The 19,699-nt window shown below is 40.0% G+C and overlaps 1 protein-coding gene across 1 annotated transcript in view; it reads left to right on the top strand.

The window, feature by feature from the left end:
- Positions 1–1,430: 1,430 nt before the first annotated feature.
- Positions 1,431–19,699, top strand: part of phlpp1 (PH domain and leucine rich repeat protein phosphatase 1) — a 239,361-nt gene continuing 221,092 nt past the window's right edge. Inside the window, exon 1 of the mRNA XM_039753204.1 lies at positions 1,431–2,589. Coding sequence (XP_039609138.1) covers positions 1,602–2,589 — 988 coding nt within the window. The 5' untranslated portion in view covers positions 1,431–1,601. The remainder of the gene's footprint in view (positions 2,590–19,699) is intronic.

Below are 19,699 nucleotides of genomic sequence, written 5' to 3'. Positions count from 1 at the left end.
GAAGCTACTGTCAATCAATTGTTTTTCAATCAACTTATTATGATTTTTATAGATGTCTTCAGGGCAGGATTAACAAAGTAGTGCCTTATGCTCACTAGAAATATAGATGTCTAAAAAATAAAAAATAGAACATTAAGAGAAGTTTTCATAATCTTACAAAAAAGCAACTTAAACATTACATATGTGCATTGTAAAGTTGGTCATTAAGCCCTTAGGTTCATTGTTTTTCAGAACTTCACCCTGAATGGTTAGGAATGAATATTGTTGACATAAAATTTAAAGGGCCCCACCCCAGATAGTTAATAAATACAATATTCTCCATGACAAGTGCTCCACGAATGTAACATGACGCATTTCAAAAAAACTAACATATTACAAATTGTAACAAAGAAATCCATTGCCTGGTAAAACTGTAAATAAAATAATAAAATGGACAAACAAGAAAGGTTTTCTGATTAAAATGTTAATCCACAGTTTGTGACCACATATGGAGATACTAAAAACAAAGTTTTTAAAAATGTGTGGAACTACTATGTGAGAGCACAGATGAGGTCCACACCATTTTATTTGGTGACCCCCCTGATTATTTGGAAAGAGGGCTAAAAAATAGTTAAATGTGAATAAGTTTTTCTTTTTGTAGAATACATTCCAGTGTAATTTATTTAGCTTTAGGCACTGTGGCCCGAGAAATACAGTCAAAGGATTAAAGTGGAGGTCCATGCACACATGGCTTAGGTGAGTGACGTCAATACAGGCGATACACTTCAACCTCCTGTCACCTTAGTAGAAATGACAGGACCATAAAATAACGACATACCCCAAATTATTAGTTTGGAGTAAATGGGACTAAAAATTGACGGTTGTTAAAGGCCGTGAAAAACGTTACAAAGAACAACGCTCAAATAATTGCTTACACGAATAGATAAATATTAGAATTGTTACGAAAATTAACCTCATGAAAACAGTTAAAAATATAACTAGAAGAGGGAGAAACAACTGAACATGAAAGAAATGGTTTTAGAAACTGGGAAAAAAACGAAAAAATCGCTGCTGTAATGTTTATTTTAATTTAATAGCAAAAATATATATATATTTTTTCATTATTTTTAACGCTTTCAAAAATCTTACCTATCATTCACACGCGGACAGCAGATGGCGCATGAAAAGCACGTCGTACCTTCACGGAAAGATGCTTGACGGGTATTGAAGTTTCTGTTTCCAAATGTGCGTGAATGCTGTGGTGAAAATGCGCATGCGTAAAAAGGAAACCGTATCTTAAAAGCCCGCCCTTCATCGTAGATCTGTTTTAATCGGCAATATTCCAGCATATCACTTTAAAGATAATGAGGCCCGGTCGCACCCCTAGCCCCTCCCCTGTCACGCTTTTTCCTTACGTTCGAGTATCTTCCTCCAGTACGCCTCCATAATGGCGATACAAACAGAAAGTGCGGGGCGCTAAGGAAGAAAACAAGTGGATTTACAACTACGCTGTCGGGGGGATCTCCGAAGGCAGCACGGCTTTGAATGCCAGGTCCTGTCTCTGGATGGCGACCCTTTAATGTATTTTGTATTGAAAAAGAATTTGTATTTGCTTGCAGAAAATGGAAAGTGCGCGGGCTCCTGCTGCTTCAGCCTCGGTTTTGGAATCTGCTAAAACATGCGACAAGTTCAAGAGTGGCTGTGGCGGGGCTTCGAATGTATCGAGCGAGGCCGCTCCCGTAAGCTCTGCGGTCGGCAATGGTCATCCTGCGCACCTAGACGCGATTTCTGCGGTGTCCGGCTCTCTGATGAGGAGAAGGAGACGGCTCAAGAGGAATCTCTCCGAGGCAACGGCAGTTACTCCAGCACTGACTGTCCCGCACACCCGAAGCTTAGACCGCAAGACCCTGCTGCGTCCTCGACAACCACAGCAGCTTCAGCTGGCCGAACGGGAGTGGGTACGTGCTGACCTGCACAGGGGCTGCCTGTACGTCTATGATCCGCAACAGCCGTTGTATCAGCGGCCGGTGCTCTGTACGTTGGACAGCACTGCCGGGGAAGTGGCGCTGCGGCTCAGGCAGCTAGGCTGCAGAGGGGGCAAAGTGCTCAGAGTCGTCCCTGCCAGGAGCCTATCGCAGGAGCGGCTTTACTTGGCCTTACCGCCTGAGATGATTCTTGAGCCAGCTCTGGACGGCCCAGGGGACACGTCGGCTTCAGATTTTGAAGAACTGAGTCCTGGAGACAATGTGTTGGACACCGACCAGCAGAGCTTGAGCATAGGGGAGGATCGACTGGATGGGGAGTGTAGCTCCTCGGATGAATTGGACAACGAAGAAGCTACGGGAGTGCAAAGGGACGCCTCCTCCGCGCAATCGAATTCTCGTGTCCCTTGCACTGTTAGGAGAGGGGAGCGGGACAAGCAGAGGCGCGACTCCGCACCTACTTTATTTGTGCAGTTGCACGGCGAAGCTGTCCGGCGATTGCGACCAGAGGAAAAGCCACTCTGTATCCAGAACGACTATCTCTTCAAATTAGGATTTAAAGATCCATGGAGGGTACAAGAAGAGGGCATGGAGGCTGAAATAGGATGCCTGATTCGCTTCTATGCAGGTAAGTGTCCCACTTCCGAATCGCCGTGCTGTTTATTGGCAGGCGCGTATCCGACGGCGGAGGAGTTGCTTTGATCTTGTTTGTACTTCGAGGCTGACTTTAGGAACTGCATTGACCTCTGAATGTTCCACGCCTTCAGTAGGAATTTTATGCGGCTGCAGATCCGTAAGTTGTAGTAGTGTTGCCGTTTGGTTGAAGCGGAGTGAAAGCGACCGGTTCGTAGAGAACACAGTGTTTTGTAAGTTTTGGGCAGTACCACCGAAAGTGGTCTTTAAGTCCCTTTTCAGTCTTGTTACTGTTGGACACGCCCATTATTACTTAACTTTGACGGCTCAAAAATGTATAAAAGTAAGCAAGATCGCCTTAAAAGTTGACGTTTTCTTTTTTTATTGATGTTTTACGAGCTCCAGAATGACCGGCATGTGTTTTCTAAACGTGTACTTTACTTTTCTCGGTGTATTCCGCCATTTCAATGATTGAAAATTGCTTGGCTAGCACGATTAGATGGGTGACTTGACAGGAAAATGCCGTAGAACCTAATGAAGGTTATATAGAGTACATCGATCGCGGTTTCTTAGTAAGAAGGGCTTATCAGCGGGTATGTCCTACAGATGAAGGTAAAACGGGGCGGTGGCTTTATGCTGAAACAGAAAGTAAAAAAAAAAAAAAAAATTAAGAACATTTTTTATAATGTTTTCGTACAATAGTAGTTATTTTTACAATTTTCTAATTAGTTCGCTTCAGCAAATAGTTATTTCTAACTCACTCTAAATGACAAGTAAATGAGGGGAAGAAATTAGTACAGGTCGTTAAATTATTGGTCTCTGCTCTCCTTGGGGTTTGTTTGGGGTGAAAAAAGCTGCCTGTAAGCGAAGAGGTACATCTCAAGAAGCAAGATGACCATTGCAGTTGCCTCACAGTGTTTACTTTCATGTGATGTTTGTGTATATGTGTACCTCTAGACGCACTGCCACCAAAGTAGCTCATCCTATTTTTTTAAAAAAGACAGTAGTTTTTACATTGATAATTGTTAGCTTAGAGCTGTTACATACAGTACTGTGCAAAAGTTTTAGGCAGGTGTAAAGTGCTGTTAACTAAGAATGCTTACTTACACAGCTAGAAATGTTGTTAGTTTATTTTTATCAGTTAACAATGCAAAATGAATAGACAGAAGAGAAATCTAAATCAAATCCATATTTGGTGTGACCACCCTTTGTCAGCAAAACAGCATCAATTCTTTTAGGTACACTTGCACACAGTTTTTGAAGGAACTTGGCATGTAGGTTGTTCTAAACATTTTGGAGAACTAAGCACAAACCTGTGACTGCATGCTGCCTCACATCCTTCTGTCTCTTCATGTAATCCCAGACACACTCAATGATGTTGAGATCAGGGTTCTTTGTGGGCCATACCATTGCTTCCAGGACTCCTTGTTCTTCTTTATGCTGAAGATGGTTCTTAATGACATTGGCTGTATGTTTGGGGCTGTTGTACTACTGCAGAAGAAATTTGGGGCCAATCGGAAGCCTCCCTGTTGGTATTACATGATGGATAAGTATCTGCTTGTATTTCTCAGCATCGAGGACACCAATAATCCTGACTTAAATCTGCAACTCCATTTGAATAAATGCAGCCCCAGCCTTGCAAGGAGGCTTCACCATGCTTTACTGTTGCCTGCAGACACTCATTATTGTGCTGCTCTCCAGCTCTTTGGCGAACAAATTTTGACTCCTCAGTCCAGAGCACCTGCTGCCATTTTTCTGCACCCCAGTTCTTATGTTTTTATGCATAGACACATAAGAGGTATGGCTTTTTGGCTGCAATATTCTTCCATGAAGACCTCTTTCTGGCCAGACTTCTCAGGACAGTAAATGGGTGTACTTGGGTCCCACAGGTTTTTGCCAGTTCTGAGCTGTTGGCTGTGCTGGACATCTTCAGATTTAGAAGGGAAGTAAGCATGATATGTCTTTCATCTGTTGCACTAAGTTTCCTTGGCCAATCACTGTATCTAAAGTCATCATTGTCCCCCGTTTCTTTGTGCTTCTTCAAAGGAGCATGAACACCACATCTTGAAACACCAGCCTGCTTTGAAATCTTTGCCTGGGTGATACCTTGCTGATGTAGCATAACTGCCTTGTATCTTGTTGCTGTGCTCAGTTTTGGCATGGTGTATGACTTATGACATGAAACTGTCTTCCACAATCTCACCTTGGTAGCAGAGTTTGGCTGTTCCTCACCCAGTTTTAAACCTCCTATACAGCTGTTCGCGTTTTAAGTTTAATGACTGTGTTTCAGCCTACAAATGAAAATGATCATTGGAAACTGTTTGGTATAATTGGTTAATCATACACCTGACTATTAAGTCAAGTCAAGTTGGGTAGCATGCACTGGTACAGTGCATTGCCGCACCCACTACACGATGAAACAACTCGGGATCCCGGTTTGCAACCCCCTAGGCAGACACGCGGTCCAGTCTCACGCTCCGGAAATGACCCTCTATCTGCCACAGCCAGGTGTTACATGGGCCCCTTGGCCCAGTCCAGCCACTCAGGTCCCCAACAATGAGGATCTTACGAGCTGGATCACCCTCGGGGAAGCGTGCTACATTGTCGTAGTGCCGTAACTGACGCTCCCTCACAATACAGGTTATGTGCCTCATTTGGGACTCCACGAGCAACCACTCATTCAACACAAAGTCAAGCCAACAGTACCCAAGGATTTTCCCGAGAGATACAGTACCAAAGGAGTCCAGTTTTCATCTCAGGTCACTGGATAGCATCCATGTCTTGCAACCGTATAGCAAGACAGGAAGCAGCAGGGCTCTAAAGACTTGGACCTTCGTCCATTTGCATAGATATCGGGAGCACCACACACTCTGTTGTAACCTAAATGAAATGCGTGTATGTGATCAGACAATGCCTGAACAGACACATTGCGGCGCATAGCTTCACATTAAAAAGTTATGATACTTTCAGAAATGAACAGGTGATAGATTCCATTTTCTTTTGGGTATTAAAATGTCCTGTCTATTATACCCCAATGTAAATTGCAAACAGAATAATAAGTTTAAATAACTGTGATAACCCTAGACCTATTGCAATATAAAATAAATTACTTTGAAGTTTTACATGTGAATAATTGTTGTATACTCTGCTGGCATGAAGTCAGCACAGCAATGTTTTAAGTTGGATAGGACAGAAAATCAGTCATATTATATTTAAAGGTCAAAAAAAAAAAAGTTTGCCTCTCCACACTACAGTCACTAATTCTGTCATCCCAGCTGTACCCATTGTATTCCAGTACCTCTGGCTTTCTCACCCAGCCCTCCTGGTTTCCTGAGTCCATCCATCTTTTCATACTATGTAACATTTAAGCAACCTAGATACTCGCCTGATTGGGTTTATCTTAGAGTGGCAAGTTTGTTTACTACTCACATGTTTATAAAAACCAAAGGGCAAACAAGGTCATGGAGTACATTGGGTTCAGCTGGCAGCACATTGTACAACTTCTACTTGGAGGTCTTGTCAAACTTGATGACTAAAGGTGCTGAATCTTGTCACCATTAGAATATCAGATTAAAAAAAAAAACTACTGTAGGACTCCCTATATGACCCCATGGTGAATTTCCAGCATAGTTTCAAATTTTTTGAAGTGTCACGAGATCATCAAATATTTACAGCCAGTATGAGTCAGTTGGGATGCCAAACTATTCGACTAGAAACCAACGGAGCATAGCACAATTGCCCCCAACTCACTAAAATTATTCAACACTACACAGCGGTCAAAAAATCTTGCTGTGAGATAGGGTCTTTAGGTAATGAAATTAACACAAAGATGTTATTGCCATCTTATTGAAAATTGCAATGAGACTATTCAATTTATGTATCTATTTGTAAAACTTGCTTCATCATATTTGCAGGATTGTAGAAACTCATAACTTATTGTAGAATCATTAGGCTCAAGTAAGGACCCAACTCTGGATCAAATGCCACTCCTTTGCAGGGCACACACATGCATACTAATTGTTACAAACTGTATTAGAGATTTGATTCGTTCTAATTAAATGTGAATTTTCAAGTTTTTGCTTTTTTACCTTTTCAGGTGTGATGTGTGGTAGTGCTATTCTTGGTGGGGCAACATCCTTTGGAATTCTGATTAAAACCTTTTTTTTTTTTTTTTGGTATTATGTGTAAAAGGAAAAATATTCCTTCTACACTTCCAAAGGTGGTATATTACAAATTAGAGATAGCCAAAAACACAGTGCCAGCAGGCAACTGGTCGCTTTCAGGGATCACATGAGTTGCCCGCAGAGCATGTTCTAAAAATAACACTAGACGCCATGCAGCTCCATTTGAATCAATAACACTTGCATTGATGCAGATTGGGGGTAGTCTGCAGTCAAAGTTCAATATTGTGTGCAAGACAAATCTCCATCTCACTCTTCGCTGACATAAGCAAATTGGCGCAGCTATAATGGGAAGCTAGATCTGGTTTATACACCCTAAAATTCAAGAAAATCATGGCAGAAAAGCAAAAAAAAACTTACCATTTTCACAATGACTGGAAAGAAGAGTTATTTTTTTATGACAGTGAAAGAAAAGTGTGTGTGTTTCATTTCCGGGGTGACCGCGGTGACTGCAAAACAGCACAATGTAGAGACACTTCAGTACCCACCTGGCAGTGCACTACGGGCAGAAAAAGCCGGTGAGTTAAAGGCAACTTTGGGCAAACGGCAGTCTTTTTTTCACGAGGCCAGTGAGAAAGTCAGAAAAAGAATCTGAAGCTTCATTTAGAGCTGCAAATTTTTTGATAAAAGAACAAGAAAGCCTTTTCGGACGGGGAGATCTTGAAAGAAGCAATGATGATAATTGCAAACACTATGTTCAAAGATGAGAGGAATTGTGCCGATGTTATCTTCACTCTCTCCAATGTCCAAATAGGGGCAAATACAATGGTTAGAAGAGTGACAGCTATGTCTGAGAACTTGACAGAGCAGCTGGACCAGGATCTGGTTAAGTGTAGGTGGTTTAGCATCCAATGCGACAAGCCCATGGACAGCAGCAGTACAGTGATCCCTCGCTATATCACGCTTCGACTTTCGCGGCTTCACTCTATCGCGATTTTTTTCTCATACACACTTACGTCACTACGCATGCGCTTTCTGAGAACTTTTATCTAAGCCCTATGATGGCTCCTAAACGTGCTGCTTTTTCTAAGCCTTCTGACAATAAAACTAAGTGCCGGAGGAAGATGCTTACTATCCAGGAGAAGGTGAAACTCTTGGATATGATTAAAGATGGCAATACCCTACAAAAGCCTCCTCACGCATATGAAAAGACAGTGCCAGCAACTGCCTATCAAGATGTTCTTCAGCCTCGCACCCAGACACCCACTGCCTAGTACTTCTTCACTGAAGACAACAACGCACCTGCTGAAGATACTGCACCACCTCTGAAGACTCTCCTACTGAGGTTGTACCTTCATAGGTTAGTGGTTGTGTGCAATTAAATGTACAGTACAATAATCTACTATAAAAAAGCGTTCGGGATTGTCCTTCCGTCCCATGAGTGGCACTCCGTCCCATGAGTGCAAAGCGTAGCGGTATTCTGCTTATTACAGTATTGATTCAAAACGGGACGCGCAATTTCATTCTCAAATACGGGACGATTCTGTATTTTAAAGGACGGGTGGCAACCCTAAGTACAAATGCCTCACCGCGTAGTAAATATCAGGGGAGATGTTGCTTGCTTATTCTCATCTATAGCTTATTTAGTGCATGAAACTCCGTCTTTAGCGGTACAGATTCGGGCTGACATTGTACGACTTTGGACAGGCACTTGAGGGGATAAAAAATAAACTTAGGTTTTCAGGAGATGTTATGAATGGGAACTTTGATGTTCTCATTCTCTACACTTACATGCCTGATGTACACATGGAGCGCACAAAAATTGAGGATAAAAGTCGGTCGCCTTAAAAGGCGAGTGCGCCTAGTAATATATTTGTAACGTCTAATATGTCTTATTTTCTCTTATTTTGTCTAATATATTGGGTAATACGAGTGTAATGGTGACTAAAGGGTGTTATTTCATGTCTAGAGGGCTCTAATAATGTTAAAAAACTATTTAGAAGGTCGTAAACAGGTTTTCTATACTCTAACTGCGAAAATATTCGATTTATAAATAAAGAATCCTACTTCACGGAAATTCATTTATCACGGTAGAGTCTGGAACGGATTAACCGCGATAAACGAGGGTTTACTGTACATGGCAGCTGATGATATTTATCCAAATATTGTTCGATTTCCCAACAAAAGAAGAACTCCTGACACTACTGCCCCTGAAGACAACAATGAGGGGAGTTGACATCTACAATGTGGTGAAGAGGTTCTTTGTGGAGAAAAAAGTACCATTGGAAAAGCTGGTGTCTGTGACTACGGACGGGGCTTCCGCCATGAAGGGCCGACATGCAGGCTTCATTGCACACTGCAAAGGTGACACAGACTTCCCAAAATTTCTATATTACCACTGTATCATACACCAGCAGGCGATATGTGCAAAAGTGACTGGCTTTGGTCATGTGATAACTCTTGTTGTGAAGATAATAAATGGCATCTTCTCCAAAGCCAAACACAGGATATTCAAGGTACTATTGGAGGAGTTGTTAGTTGAATATGGTGACCTGTTACTGCACAGAGAAATCCGATGGCTCAGCATGGGATGAATTTTGCGGGGGATTATTTTTGTCACTTTTGGGTGAAATCAAAGAGTTTATGCAATCCAAAGGAGAAGACAGCTAGCTGCTCGAGGACACTGAGTGGATACTTGACCTTGCATTTTTAACGGACATCACTGGGAAGCTGAACCATTTGATCTGTGAGTTGCAAGGCAAATGTAAGATTGTAACAGAAATGATAAGCACTTTAAACACATTTAAAGCTAAGATGAAAATTTTCTCATTTACAGAGGAAAAAAAGTGCTGCACTTTCCCTCCGTGCAGTCAGTGCTGCATGACAATGCTTCTGCATCAGGAGCTTTTAACAAAGCTGCAGAAAAGTTCTCTCAAGTCATAAACAGACTTGGCCAAGAGTTTGAAAACAGGATTTGTGACTTTGATCAACTTGAGCCATGTGTGTCCTTCATTTCAAAGTCTTTCATGCAAGTGGACATGACATGCACTGCTGAGCAGCTAAGTGCAATGTTCAGCTTGGATGCTGGACATGTGGAGATTGAAATCCTAATGTAGCAAAATGACCTGCACCTGAAAACCCATCAGGGTGTACCAAAGTTTTGGTGTCTTGTGGACAGAGAAAAGTACAAAGGTATATGCACAGCAGCTATGAAAGTTGCCTGCCTTTTTGGTTCAACCTATCTCTGTGAATCAGCCTTTTCTGACATGAACTTCATCAAAAACAAACATAGAACATGACTTACTGATGCACATCTACAAGACTCATTTAGAGTTGCAGTGTCAAATTGTACCCCAGATTACAGTACACTGGTGAACAGCATGCAATGCCAGGCTTCCCACTAACAGACAAAGAAAAAGATAACAGAAGTTTTCACTGAAACACCGTGGCAACGTTAAATTCAAATATTGTGCAAAAATGAGAAAATTAATTTGTTCAAAAAGTGTAACAGATGTGATGTCAATGTCAATTTATTTCTATAGCACATTTAAAACAACATTGGAATACTGTGGCCAAAGTGCTTTACAATAAAAGAAGAAAAAACATACAATTAACATAAATAACATTAATTAGAAATAAAATAAATGAACATCAATAAAATTAAATAATAAATAGAAGTAAGAGTGCATAATCACAATGAGGAAACCATAAGTATTGCTGAAGGTCACAGAAAGCAAGTGATTTGTTTGAAATACTACAGATTTGGTGATTAGTTTAAATGTGACTGGATTCATTTAAAAATGTGAAATTGTTTTTAATATAAACCTTAACAGATAATTTCTACAAACATGGGGCAGAGTGCATTTCATGATTTGTTCAAAAATGTTACAAAGGTAACGGTTAGTACAAGCAGGACATGATATATGAATATTAATTATTATTATCATTTAAGGTGAACCGTGCAATTTTGTTATTCAGGAAGTTTGTATCAAACAAGTAGCCCTTCGTATTACTCAGTACTCTTGAAGTAGCTCTCAGTTTCAAAAAGGTTTGTGACCCCTGCTATAAATATCAACAGACCGCTACAGAGATTCCTATACAATTGATCTGTCCATGTTTAAGTTCAACATTTCAGGTCATTTTGGCTTTCAGAGTTGTACTAAAGTGCTCAATTGGAAAAATGTAGTTTGGAGGTTTTGTTATGCTAAAATCAGGTACTCCCACAACACTGCAACCTAGGAGCTATTAACGACTGATTTATTCTGAGTTTCGAATTTTAATGCACACTGATTGAAATAATTAAAGAGAAAGTAGTGAAGCAAGAAACCTCACATGAAACCGCTCTTCATGTTCAACTGCTTAAAGCTCTGAGCAAAAGAGGCTAATGTTGTGCTAATTAGGGTTAGTTGAAATTGAACTTTAATCAGTATTTGAGCTAAATATTTTGCTTTTTATGAAAGTTTTATTTATTGTGACTATTACTGATGGCTAGAATTTAAGAAGTTTTGCATATACATTGTACTATGACTAGCTTGAACAACATTTAAGCAATTTTATTTTTAGTTGTTAAATCATCTCTGTATACCACAGCTGAGTGCTCTGTGTCACTGTGCAAACTACTGATATACTTCAAAATACATTTCCACAATTAAAATGAAAATGTTTAAGTTGAAGCTTAGGGTTTTTTCTTATTAAATGTAATTGATTGCCTCATTTTTTTGTTATAAAGATACGGCTTTCATTTTAACTTAAGTAAAATTTAAAGATAATTATTTGCAACACATTGCAAAACTGAATCATACAACTTCATATTTTAAATGAATCTTACAGTGTTATCAAATTGTAACCAAGTGTTTATGCAATATAATATTGTGTGGGCTTTTGCAATTCCCATCCTTAATGCCTACATGTACTCTTTGTTTCTGTATGAGACACTTGAAATTACATGGGTTGTGTTTCAGTAGTGGATTGTGAATCCTGCCTTTTATTTGGTAAGCCCATACTCAGTAAAACAGCAGAGCTTGCATTTATTGAAACAAGGAAATAAATAGGGATACAATTCACAATAACATTTTTGATATGTGTGTTCACAAAATTCTTTTCACTTTTTTGGTTAACTAATCCACAATTAGTTCTATGTTGTAACCCATTTTAGCTTCTGTTAGATTGATCCATGGCTAATAGACACTCCATATATAGCTTATTTAGAAAAGAATCTTTGAGTTTACTCAACATAAAATATACAGTGGAACCTCGGGTCACAACCGTAATTCGTTCCAAAACTCTGGTCATAACCCGATTTGGTTGTGACCTGAAGTAATTTCCCCCCATAGGATTGTATGTAAATACAATTAATCCGTTCCAGACTGTATGATCTGTATGTAAATATATTTTTTTAAAGATTTTTAAGCACAAAAATAGTTAATACCATAGAATGCACAGCGTAATAGTAAACTTAATGTAAAAGCTTTGAATAACACTGAGAAAACCTTGAACAGAGAAAAGTAACATTCCAAGAATTCACGCTATAGCTTTACGAACCGCTCGCTGAAAACAGTTTTTTTAATGAGTTTTAAGCACAGGGAAAAAAATTAACATTTGAAAAATCCGTAATTTAATAAACAACCAAGAAAAGTAACATTGCAAAAATTCACGCTACAAACCGAAAAATCAACATTTGAAAAATCCTAAATACAAAAACTAACCATAAACTAACCTTGCATGAGTTGAGTTCTGGCATGAAGGAAGTGAGGAGGAACTGGGTGGAGAGGAGATTACAGTTTTGAGGTAAAGTCTGTGACAATGCGGGTTCGCTGCATGCCCCCATCTCGCTTCCGGGACCCCTTAAACCTGTCACCGTTGGTAATGTTACTGATGAGCACGACAGTGAGGCACTACAATAGTGTAAAAAGTGCCAAGTGCTGTTATTAAAATCAACAAAACAACAATCAAAAACAATGTCTAAATTAAATAAAGTGCAGTGCTTTCAGAATCCTTCAATAAATAACTAATCCCATAAAACAGAAGAGAAGTGGAGGTTAAAGTCCAATAGAAAAAAGTCTTCATTTAATACAACAAGGTCAAAACAATGCTCGAAGCAGTTTCTTTAAAAACAAGCCCAGTGCATTCTTTAACTGCCTTACGCGGCCAGCTGTCCTTTCTCTGGTTAAATAAAGTGCAGTGCTTTCAGAATCCTTCAATAAATAACTAATCCCATAAAAACAGAAGTGAAGTGCTTGGGCTCACTGCCCAGCTGCCTGCCTGTGAGCGCTTGCTCGCTCACACCAGTTCTTTCCACACTGCTTCCTGCTTACTTCCTCACTCCGCAGCCTCCATCTTTCTTTTATTTCTCCTCCCTTTAGCCGCCTTGCGCTGTACCAATCAACCACCACGCCCCCTCGCTAAGCTGCAAGTGCGGTAATTATTTATTTAAAACTGGCCTCTTGACGTGAGCTGTCGACCCACTATACTACAAAGTCCCTCTTTGCGATGCACGTCTGACCGAGAACAATGTACTGTACAGGGAGAGACTGAACATGTGCGTAAATCACCGGCGTGTGCGAACCGGAAGGGAAACGAAATAGAGCACAAAAAGTTCACAGCGAATGCACAGGGAGGGACTGAACATGTGTGGAAATCATTGGCGCGTACAAACCAGAAAAGAAACTGGCTTGTTTGACACCCGAGTGCGTGGCTGTGAACAGATGCAAAAGTTTGGCAAACATTTTGGACGTAACTCGATTTGTACATGGTCCGAGACGTTTGTGACCCGAGGTTCCACTGTAGTTTGATTTCTTGATTTAAAGTCATCCTTCTATTCATTTTCAACCTACTTCTTCAGCTTAAGTTTGCGAGTCATGGGTCTAACGTGTTCAGGACTAGAACGAACTCTACATGGACCATTCCTTTGCAGAGAACACTCAACATGAACTCCTACCCTTTCATGTGGAAGAAATCCAGAATGCCCAAAGAAAACTGCACATAGATATGAGGAAACTCCACACAGAAGAACTACCACATTTGGTTGTAGCTATTGGACATTAAAGCAAGGTTAATGTTAAATAGCCAACTGTTTACCTTTGGAAAGTCTACAATGGTGATGAATTAAATGTCTCTACATATTAAAAGTTGAAGCAGTATTTCAAAAAGTCCATGCTAATGAGACATTCATGTGGGTTAGCTTCTCTGTTAATACAATATCTATTGCATTAAAGGGAACACAGAATCTCTGTGGTGCATAGTTGTGGGACTACTAAAAGAATATGGTTCAATGCTAAAGTAGAATTTCTGAATCGGAAAGCACACCTAAGAAAAAAATATATGTGTAATGAAAGCAATGAACTAGTACTGCTTTGAATAAGCAGTAGCAAACAGCATGGGATAAGTTGAAAATAACAACCCAAAGACTATTTTTGTAATAGAATTCTAAAATAATGGAGTGATCTGCAGTTGTAAAATTTGATTTCAGCAAGGCAGCTTTGAAGAGGTGATAAATTTGAAAAAAGAAAAATTTGAAAACGAAAAAACTCAACCTCAAGTATTAACCAGCGTTATATCATTAAATAATTTTTGTAATTAAAATGTTGCAAAGGGAACTCTTGATTTCTGATTCATATTCCACTGATACAGAATTTATATTTTTGTAATATTTTAGGCAGTGATGATTTTTCATGTACTGAAGACCGAGACTACCGGTTAATAATTTTGTTATGTTTACTTTGTATGATAAATCATGTAGTCCATGTTGATTTAATTAATGGAAAAAACTCTCACTGAAATCATGCCTTTTCATTGAAAAATAACATGGAGCTACCCGGGTTTAGCACAGTTAGAGCGGACAGAGACGCAAGTACCTGCGGGAAGCAGAAAGCAGGGGGTGTCTCTCTCTATGTCAATGCAAGATGGTGCAACTGTGGACATGTAAATGTTAAAATATCCACTTGCTGCAGGGACATTGAACTTTTGGCCATAAGTTTGCATCCCTATTACTTGCCCAGAGAGTTTGGACACGTGATTGTTGTTATTGTTTACATCCCCCGTCGAGTGAATATGGAAATAGCGAGTGACATCATCCATTCCGCGGTTGCTAAGTACAAACACAGCACCCTGAGGCGCTTGTGCTAATCGTGGAGACTTTAACCATGTGATGCTGGACAAAACATTACCTGCCTTCTCCCAGTATTTGGATTGTAACACCTGGGGAAATGGGACTATCGACCTACTGTATGTGTCTTTAACGTTTGCATACGGTGCCACCTCGCTGCCTGCGCTTGGGAAAGCAGATCATAACCTGGTTCTGCTTCAGCCTCACTACAATCCAAGAGTGACGGGGCCATCTACAACCACACGCTCATTCAGGAAGTGGTCCCCTAAGGCAGAGCAGGCTTTGAGAGACTGCTTTGGAACTACGGACTGGGATATCCTGCAGGGATCACATTGTGAGAACATTGAGGAGGTTGTTGACTGCACTACTGATTACATCAACTTCTGTATGGACATTGTAGTTCCAGTAAGAACAGTTTGCTGCTATGCTAACAACAAGCCATGGATAACAAGTGACATCAAGGGCCTTTTTAACCAGAACAAAGGGTTTTTAAAGGCGGTGATCAGCATGAGCTCAAGCGCGTGCAGAAGGAACTCCGAGTCCAGCTTAGGGCGGCGAAGGAGCAGTACAGGAGAAAGCTGGAGCAGAAGCTGCAGAATAAACAGCATGAAGGAAGTGTGGGATGGGATGAAGATCATTACTGGCTGCAGCTCGAAGCGGGGTGCCACCATTGAGAGAGACGTGGAGAGAGAAAACCAAATGAACAACTTCTTTAACAGGTGTGACCTCCCTAACCCACTCTCACCTCGGAGTACTGCATCATCCAACCATCCTTCTGCTGATACCAGCATAGGAGAGACATCCCCACCCACAATTACAGCAGCGCAGGTGAGCAGAGAGCTGAGGAGACTTTAAGCCAGCAAAGCAGCAGGTTTAGATGGAGTATCGCTACAACTGCACTGTGCACTGGAACTGTGGAGTCCTCTACAGCGCATCTTCAACCTGAGCCTGGAACAGGGGGAGAATTACGAGGCTTTGGAAAACATCTTGCATCCAACGTCTGCTCCTTAGGGACAAGCTGACAGTGATGGGAGTAGATTCACACCTGTTGGCATGGATCCTGGACTATCTTACAGACAGACCTCAGTATGTGCGTCTCGGGAACTGCAGGTCTGACATTGTCGTCAGCAACACAGGAGCACCGCAGGAGATTGTACTTTCTCCGGTCCCGTTCAGCCTATATACATCAGACTTCCAATACATCTCAGAGTCCTGCCACGTGCAAAAGTTCTCTGATGACACTGCTATTGTGGGCTGCATCAGGAGTGGGCAGGAGGAGAAGTATAGAAAGCTAATCAAGGACTTTGTTAAATGGTGCGACTCAAACCACTTACACCTGAACACCTGCAAGACCAAGGAACTGGTGGTGGATTTTAGGAGGCCCAGGCCCATCATGGACCCCGTGATCATCAGAGGAGACTGTGTGCTGAGGGTACAGACCTATAAATACCTGGGAGTGCAGCTGGATGATAAATTGGACTGGACTGCCAATACTGACAAACTGGTGAGGAAGGCAGTCTCTATTGTAGGCACAGAGCTGGAAAGGTTGACATCTGTGGCAGAGCGATGGGCGCTGAGCAGGCACCTGTCAATCATAGAGAATCCACTGAACAGTGTCATCTCCAGGCAGAGGAGCAGCTTCAGCGACAGATCGTTCCTTCCCAGCACTATGCGACTCTTCAATTCCACCGGAGGCGTAAACATTAACATTATTCAAAGTTATTGTCTGTTTTTACCTGCATTTTTATTACTCTTTAATTTAATATTATTTTTTGTATTAGTATTCTGCTGCTGGATTACGTGAATTTCCTCTTGGGATTAATAAAGTATCCACCCATCCATCTTATTTAACTTGTGTACACTGTTGTACTGTTGTTTGTAATTATGAACTATTGGACATAGTTTGTATTACAATGCTTAATAAAAGATCTGTTTTAATTAATCATCAGCAAACATCCTTTGATGCTTTCCAACCTTTTACCCCTTTTTTTCTTCTATGTAAGATTAAAAGCCTTGGGAATGTCATTTAGCTGTTAGGTATATACGAATTGTATGAACTTATTGCAGTAGAAAACTCAGCAACCTCATTGTGTAATGGTCTAAAATTAGCGGACACGTCAAACTAAAAAAAAAAAGAAAAAAAAAAACTGTTCATGTTCAGTCAACATTACACACAGCTTGCAGCTATGATTCTCTGCGTTGTTGAAGGCCAAAACATAAACTGTCACTACTAATATAATTATTTCTATAAACTGGTTCAGTGCAAGTCTTTGTATGTTTTGCAAATTAAACTAGTAAATATTCTAAATTGTTGTGTGTAACGATTTGTAGTTTGTGGCAGAGATATGTGCTGCTAATTCTGGCTTGTTGTACTTGCGTCTGAAAATTACATACACCCCTTGAAATATTTTTTTCTTTTCTAACATATGTGGACATAACAAAATTTGATCTTCGTTTCAGCATCTTTAAATAAAGGGCATTTGCCATTGTAAATTAAAAGTTTGGTCTTTGTCACTCCAATAACCTTTCTCTTTGTTTGGTTACAAGCTGTCCGTCCATCCATGATCTGGACATTACTAGCTATTAAAGTAAAATTATGATTAGACTTTTCCAGGAATAAATGTGGGAATAGACTGTGAACTGAGAAATCCAATTTATGATATATAGCAGCCTCCAAAGTAATGCAAAATTATGGAGGGCATCGTACAGAAGCATCAATTAAAATGTTACATTGGTTATATTGGAATATATCTTTATTGACGTCTTTAAAGTATGAGCAATGTTTGTTCGCTATGAATAAGAAAGGAAGAGTGGTTAAACACTGAAATAGAATAATTTATGTTAACCATTGTGACAATAAATGACATAAAATTAATTTGAAAATTAAAAGTACACTTCAGACTTGAAATGTAACCAGCGACACACACATCAATGTGAATCACACATAGCCAGACAGACAGGGGGATGACTAGAGGGAGAGTTGGCAACATAACCCTGAGCAGTTCCTCACCAGATATGAAGAGATTCCTGGATCCAGCATCTTGGGTTTGAATCCTTCATTTTGTGCCATGCTTGTGGAGTTTTAATTTTCTCTCGCTTTCTGCCTGGATTTTCCTCCAGATGGCCAGATTCCTCTCCCCCTTGCAAATCTTTAAACACATTGGCATAATGTGGGCTTTATAACGGAGTGGTGCCTTGAGGATGTTTTTCCCTTCTACTGGCAATGTCCCCGGATAGCGCTCTCTCTCTCTCGTATATATATATATATATATATATATATATATATATATATATATATATATATATATATATATATATATATATATATATATATATATATATATATATTATTAAAATAACGCTCGCGAGGAGAAGTACTGTAGTGTGTTAAAGAAGTAATGAAAAAGAAAAGGAAACATTTTGAAAATAACGTAACATGATTGTCAATGTAATTGTTTTGTCACTGTCAACCCTAATTTGTCCTATACATATATATCTCCATACATATACATACACACACACACACACAAACATATATATACATACATATCCACATATATACATACACACACACACAAACATATATATACATACGTATCCACATATATACATACACACACACACACACACACATATAAACATATATATATATACATACATATCCACATATCCACATATATACATACACACACATATATGTGTGCGCTGCATTATGGGATCTGTAGTTTATTGTGTTACCAGCGCTTCATATCCCCGGGCCATTAATAACAATAATACAGTATATAAAATGATCTCACGGGCCAGATGTGGCCCGTAGGCCTTGAGTTTGACACATATGGACTAAATAGAACTTGAAAAGAAATATTTTTTCGAATGTGATCGCGCAACTCAGATCGAGTTGACGCGCACTACAGTACATCGAGCCCGTGTGCTATTGTGGTTTTGCCTGTGTGCCTCAGTAAGTTACCCTCCCCTCGCTCTTACTTTTTTACCGTTCATCTAATGAATACACTGAGTATGGCTTTACCAAAACAATCATTGATCGCGAATAAAGTATCCATTATTCACGAAGCTTCAATTGGTGATCTGTCTTTCTGCGTTAACCGCATATTTTTTAATACATCTCAAACCAAGGGGATGCGAGGCTAAAATCAATCAATAAATCAACATTTATTTATATAGCATATATTCATACAAAAAAATGTAGCTCAAAGTGCTTTACAAAATGAATAGAAAAATAGAAGACACAATAAAAAATAAATATAAATCAACATTAATTAACATAGAATAAGTAAGGTCCGATGGCCAGGGTGGACAGAAAAAACAAAAAAAAAAAACTCCAAAAGCTGGAGTCACTCATCACTAGTTCTCCAACTTTCTGTGTAGGTAGAAGGCTGAAATTTGGCAGGCTTATTCCTTACAGCTTACTTACAAAAGTTAAGCAGGTTTCATTTCAAAATTCTACACATAACGGTCGACAAACTCCGCCATGTTGAACTTTCTTATTTATGGCACCATCTTCACGAAATTTGGTACGCGGCTTCCCTGCGCTAACCGAAACCAATGTACGTACTTATTTTGGTGGTATGACGCCACTGTCAGTCGCCATATTGAACTTTTCAACGGTCTTTGTTACTTATGGGCCCATCTTCAAGAAATTTGGTATGCAGGTTCCCAATGCTAACTGAATCCTACTTACGTACATAAATACGTCCATAGCTTGCAGCTCAGTCACTGTGTGAGGCGGCATTGGGTCCCCCATCTCAACGCCTCCCACGTTCTTGGCTGCCTGCCTATATAAGGCCGTCCGTCGCTCCAGTCTCTACATTCCCTTCCTTGCTTCGCCACAGGATTCACATCTCCCTGCTGATAAATGCAGC

Source organism: Polypterus senegalus, chromosome 5 (genome assembly GCF_016835505.1).
Source record: "Polypterus senegalus isolate Bchr_013 chromosome 5, ASM1683550v1, whole genome shotgun sequence".
NCBI classification, from domain to species: domain Eukaryota; kingdom Metazoa; phylum Chordata; class Cladistia; order Polypteriformes; family Polypteridae; genus Polypterus; species Polypterus senegalus.
The sequence above is the reverse complement of the archived record's forward strand: the minus strand, read 5'-3'. Positions and strand labels throughout refer to the sequence as shown.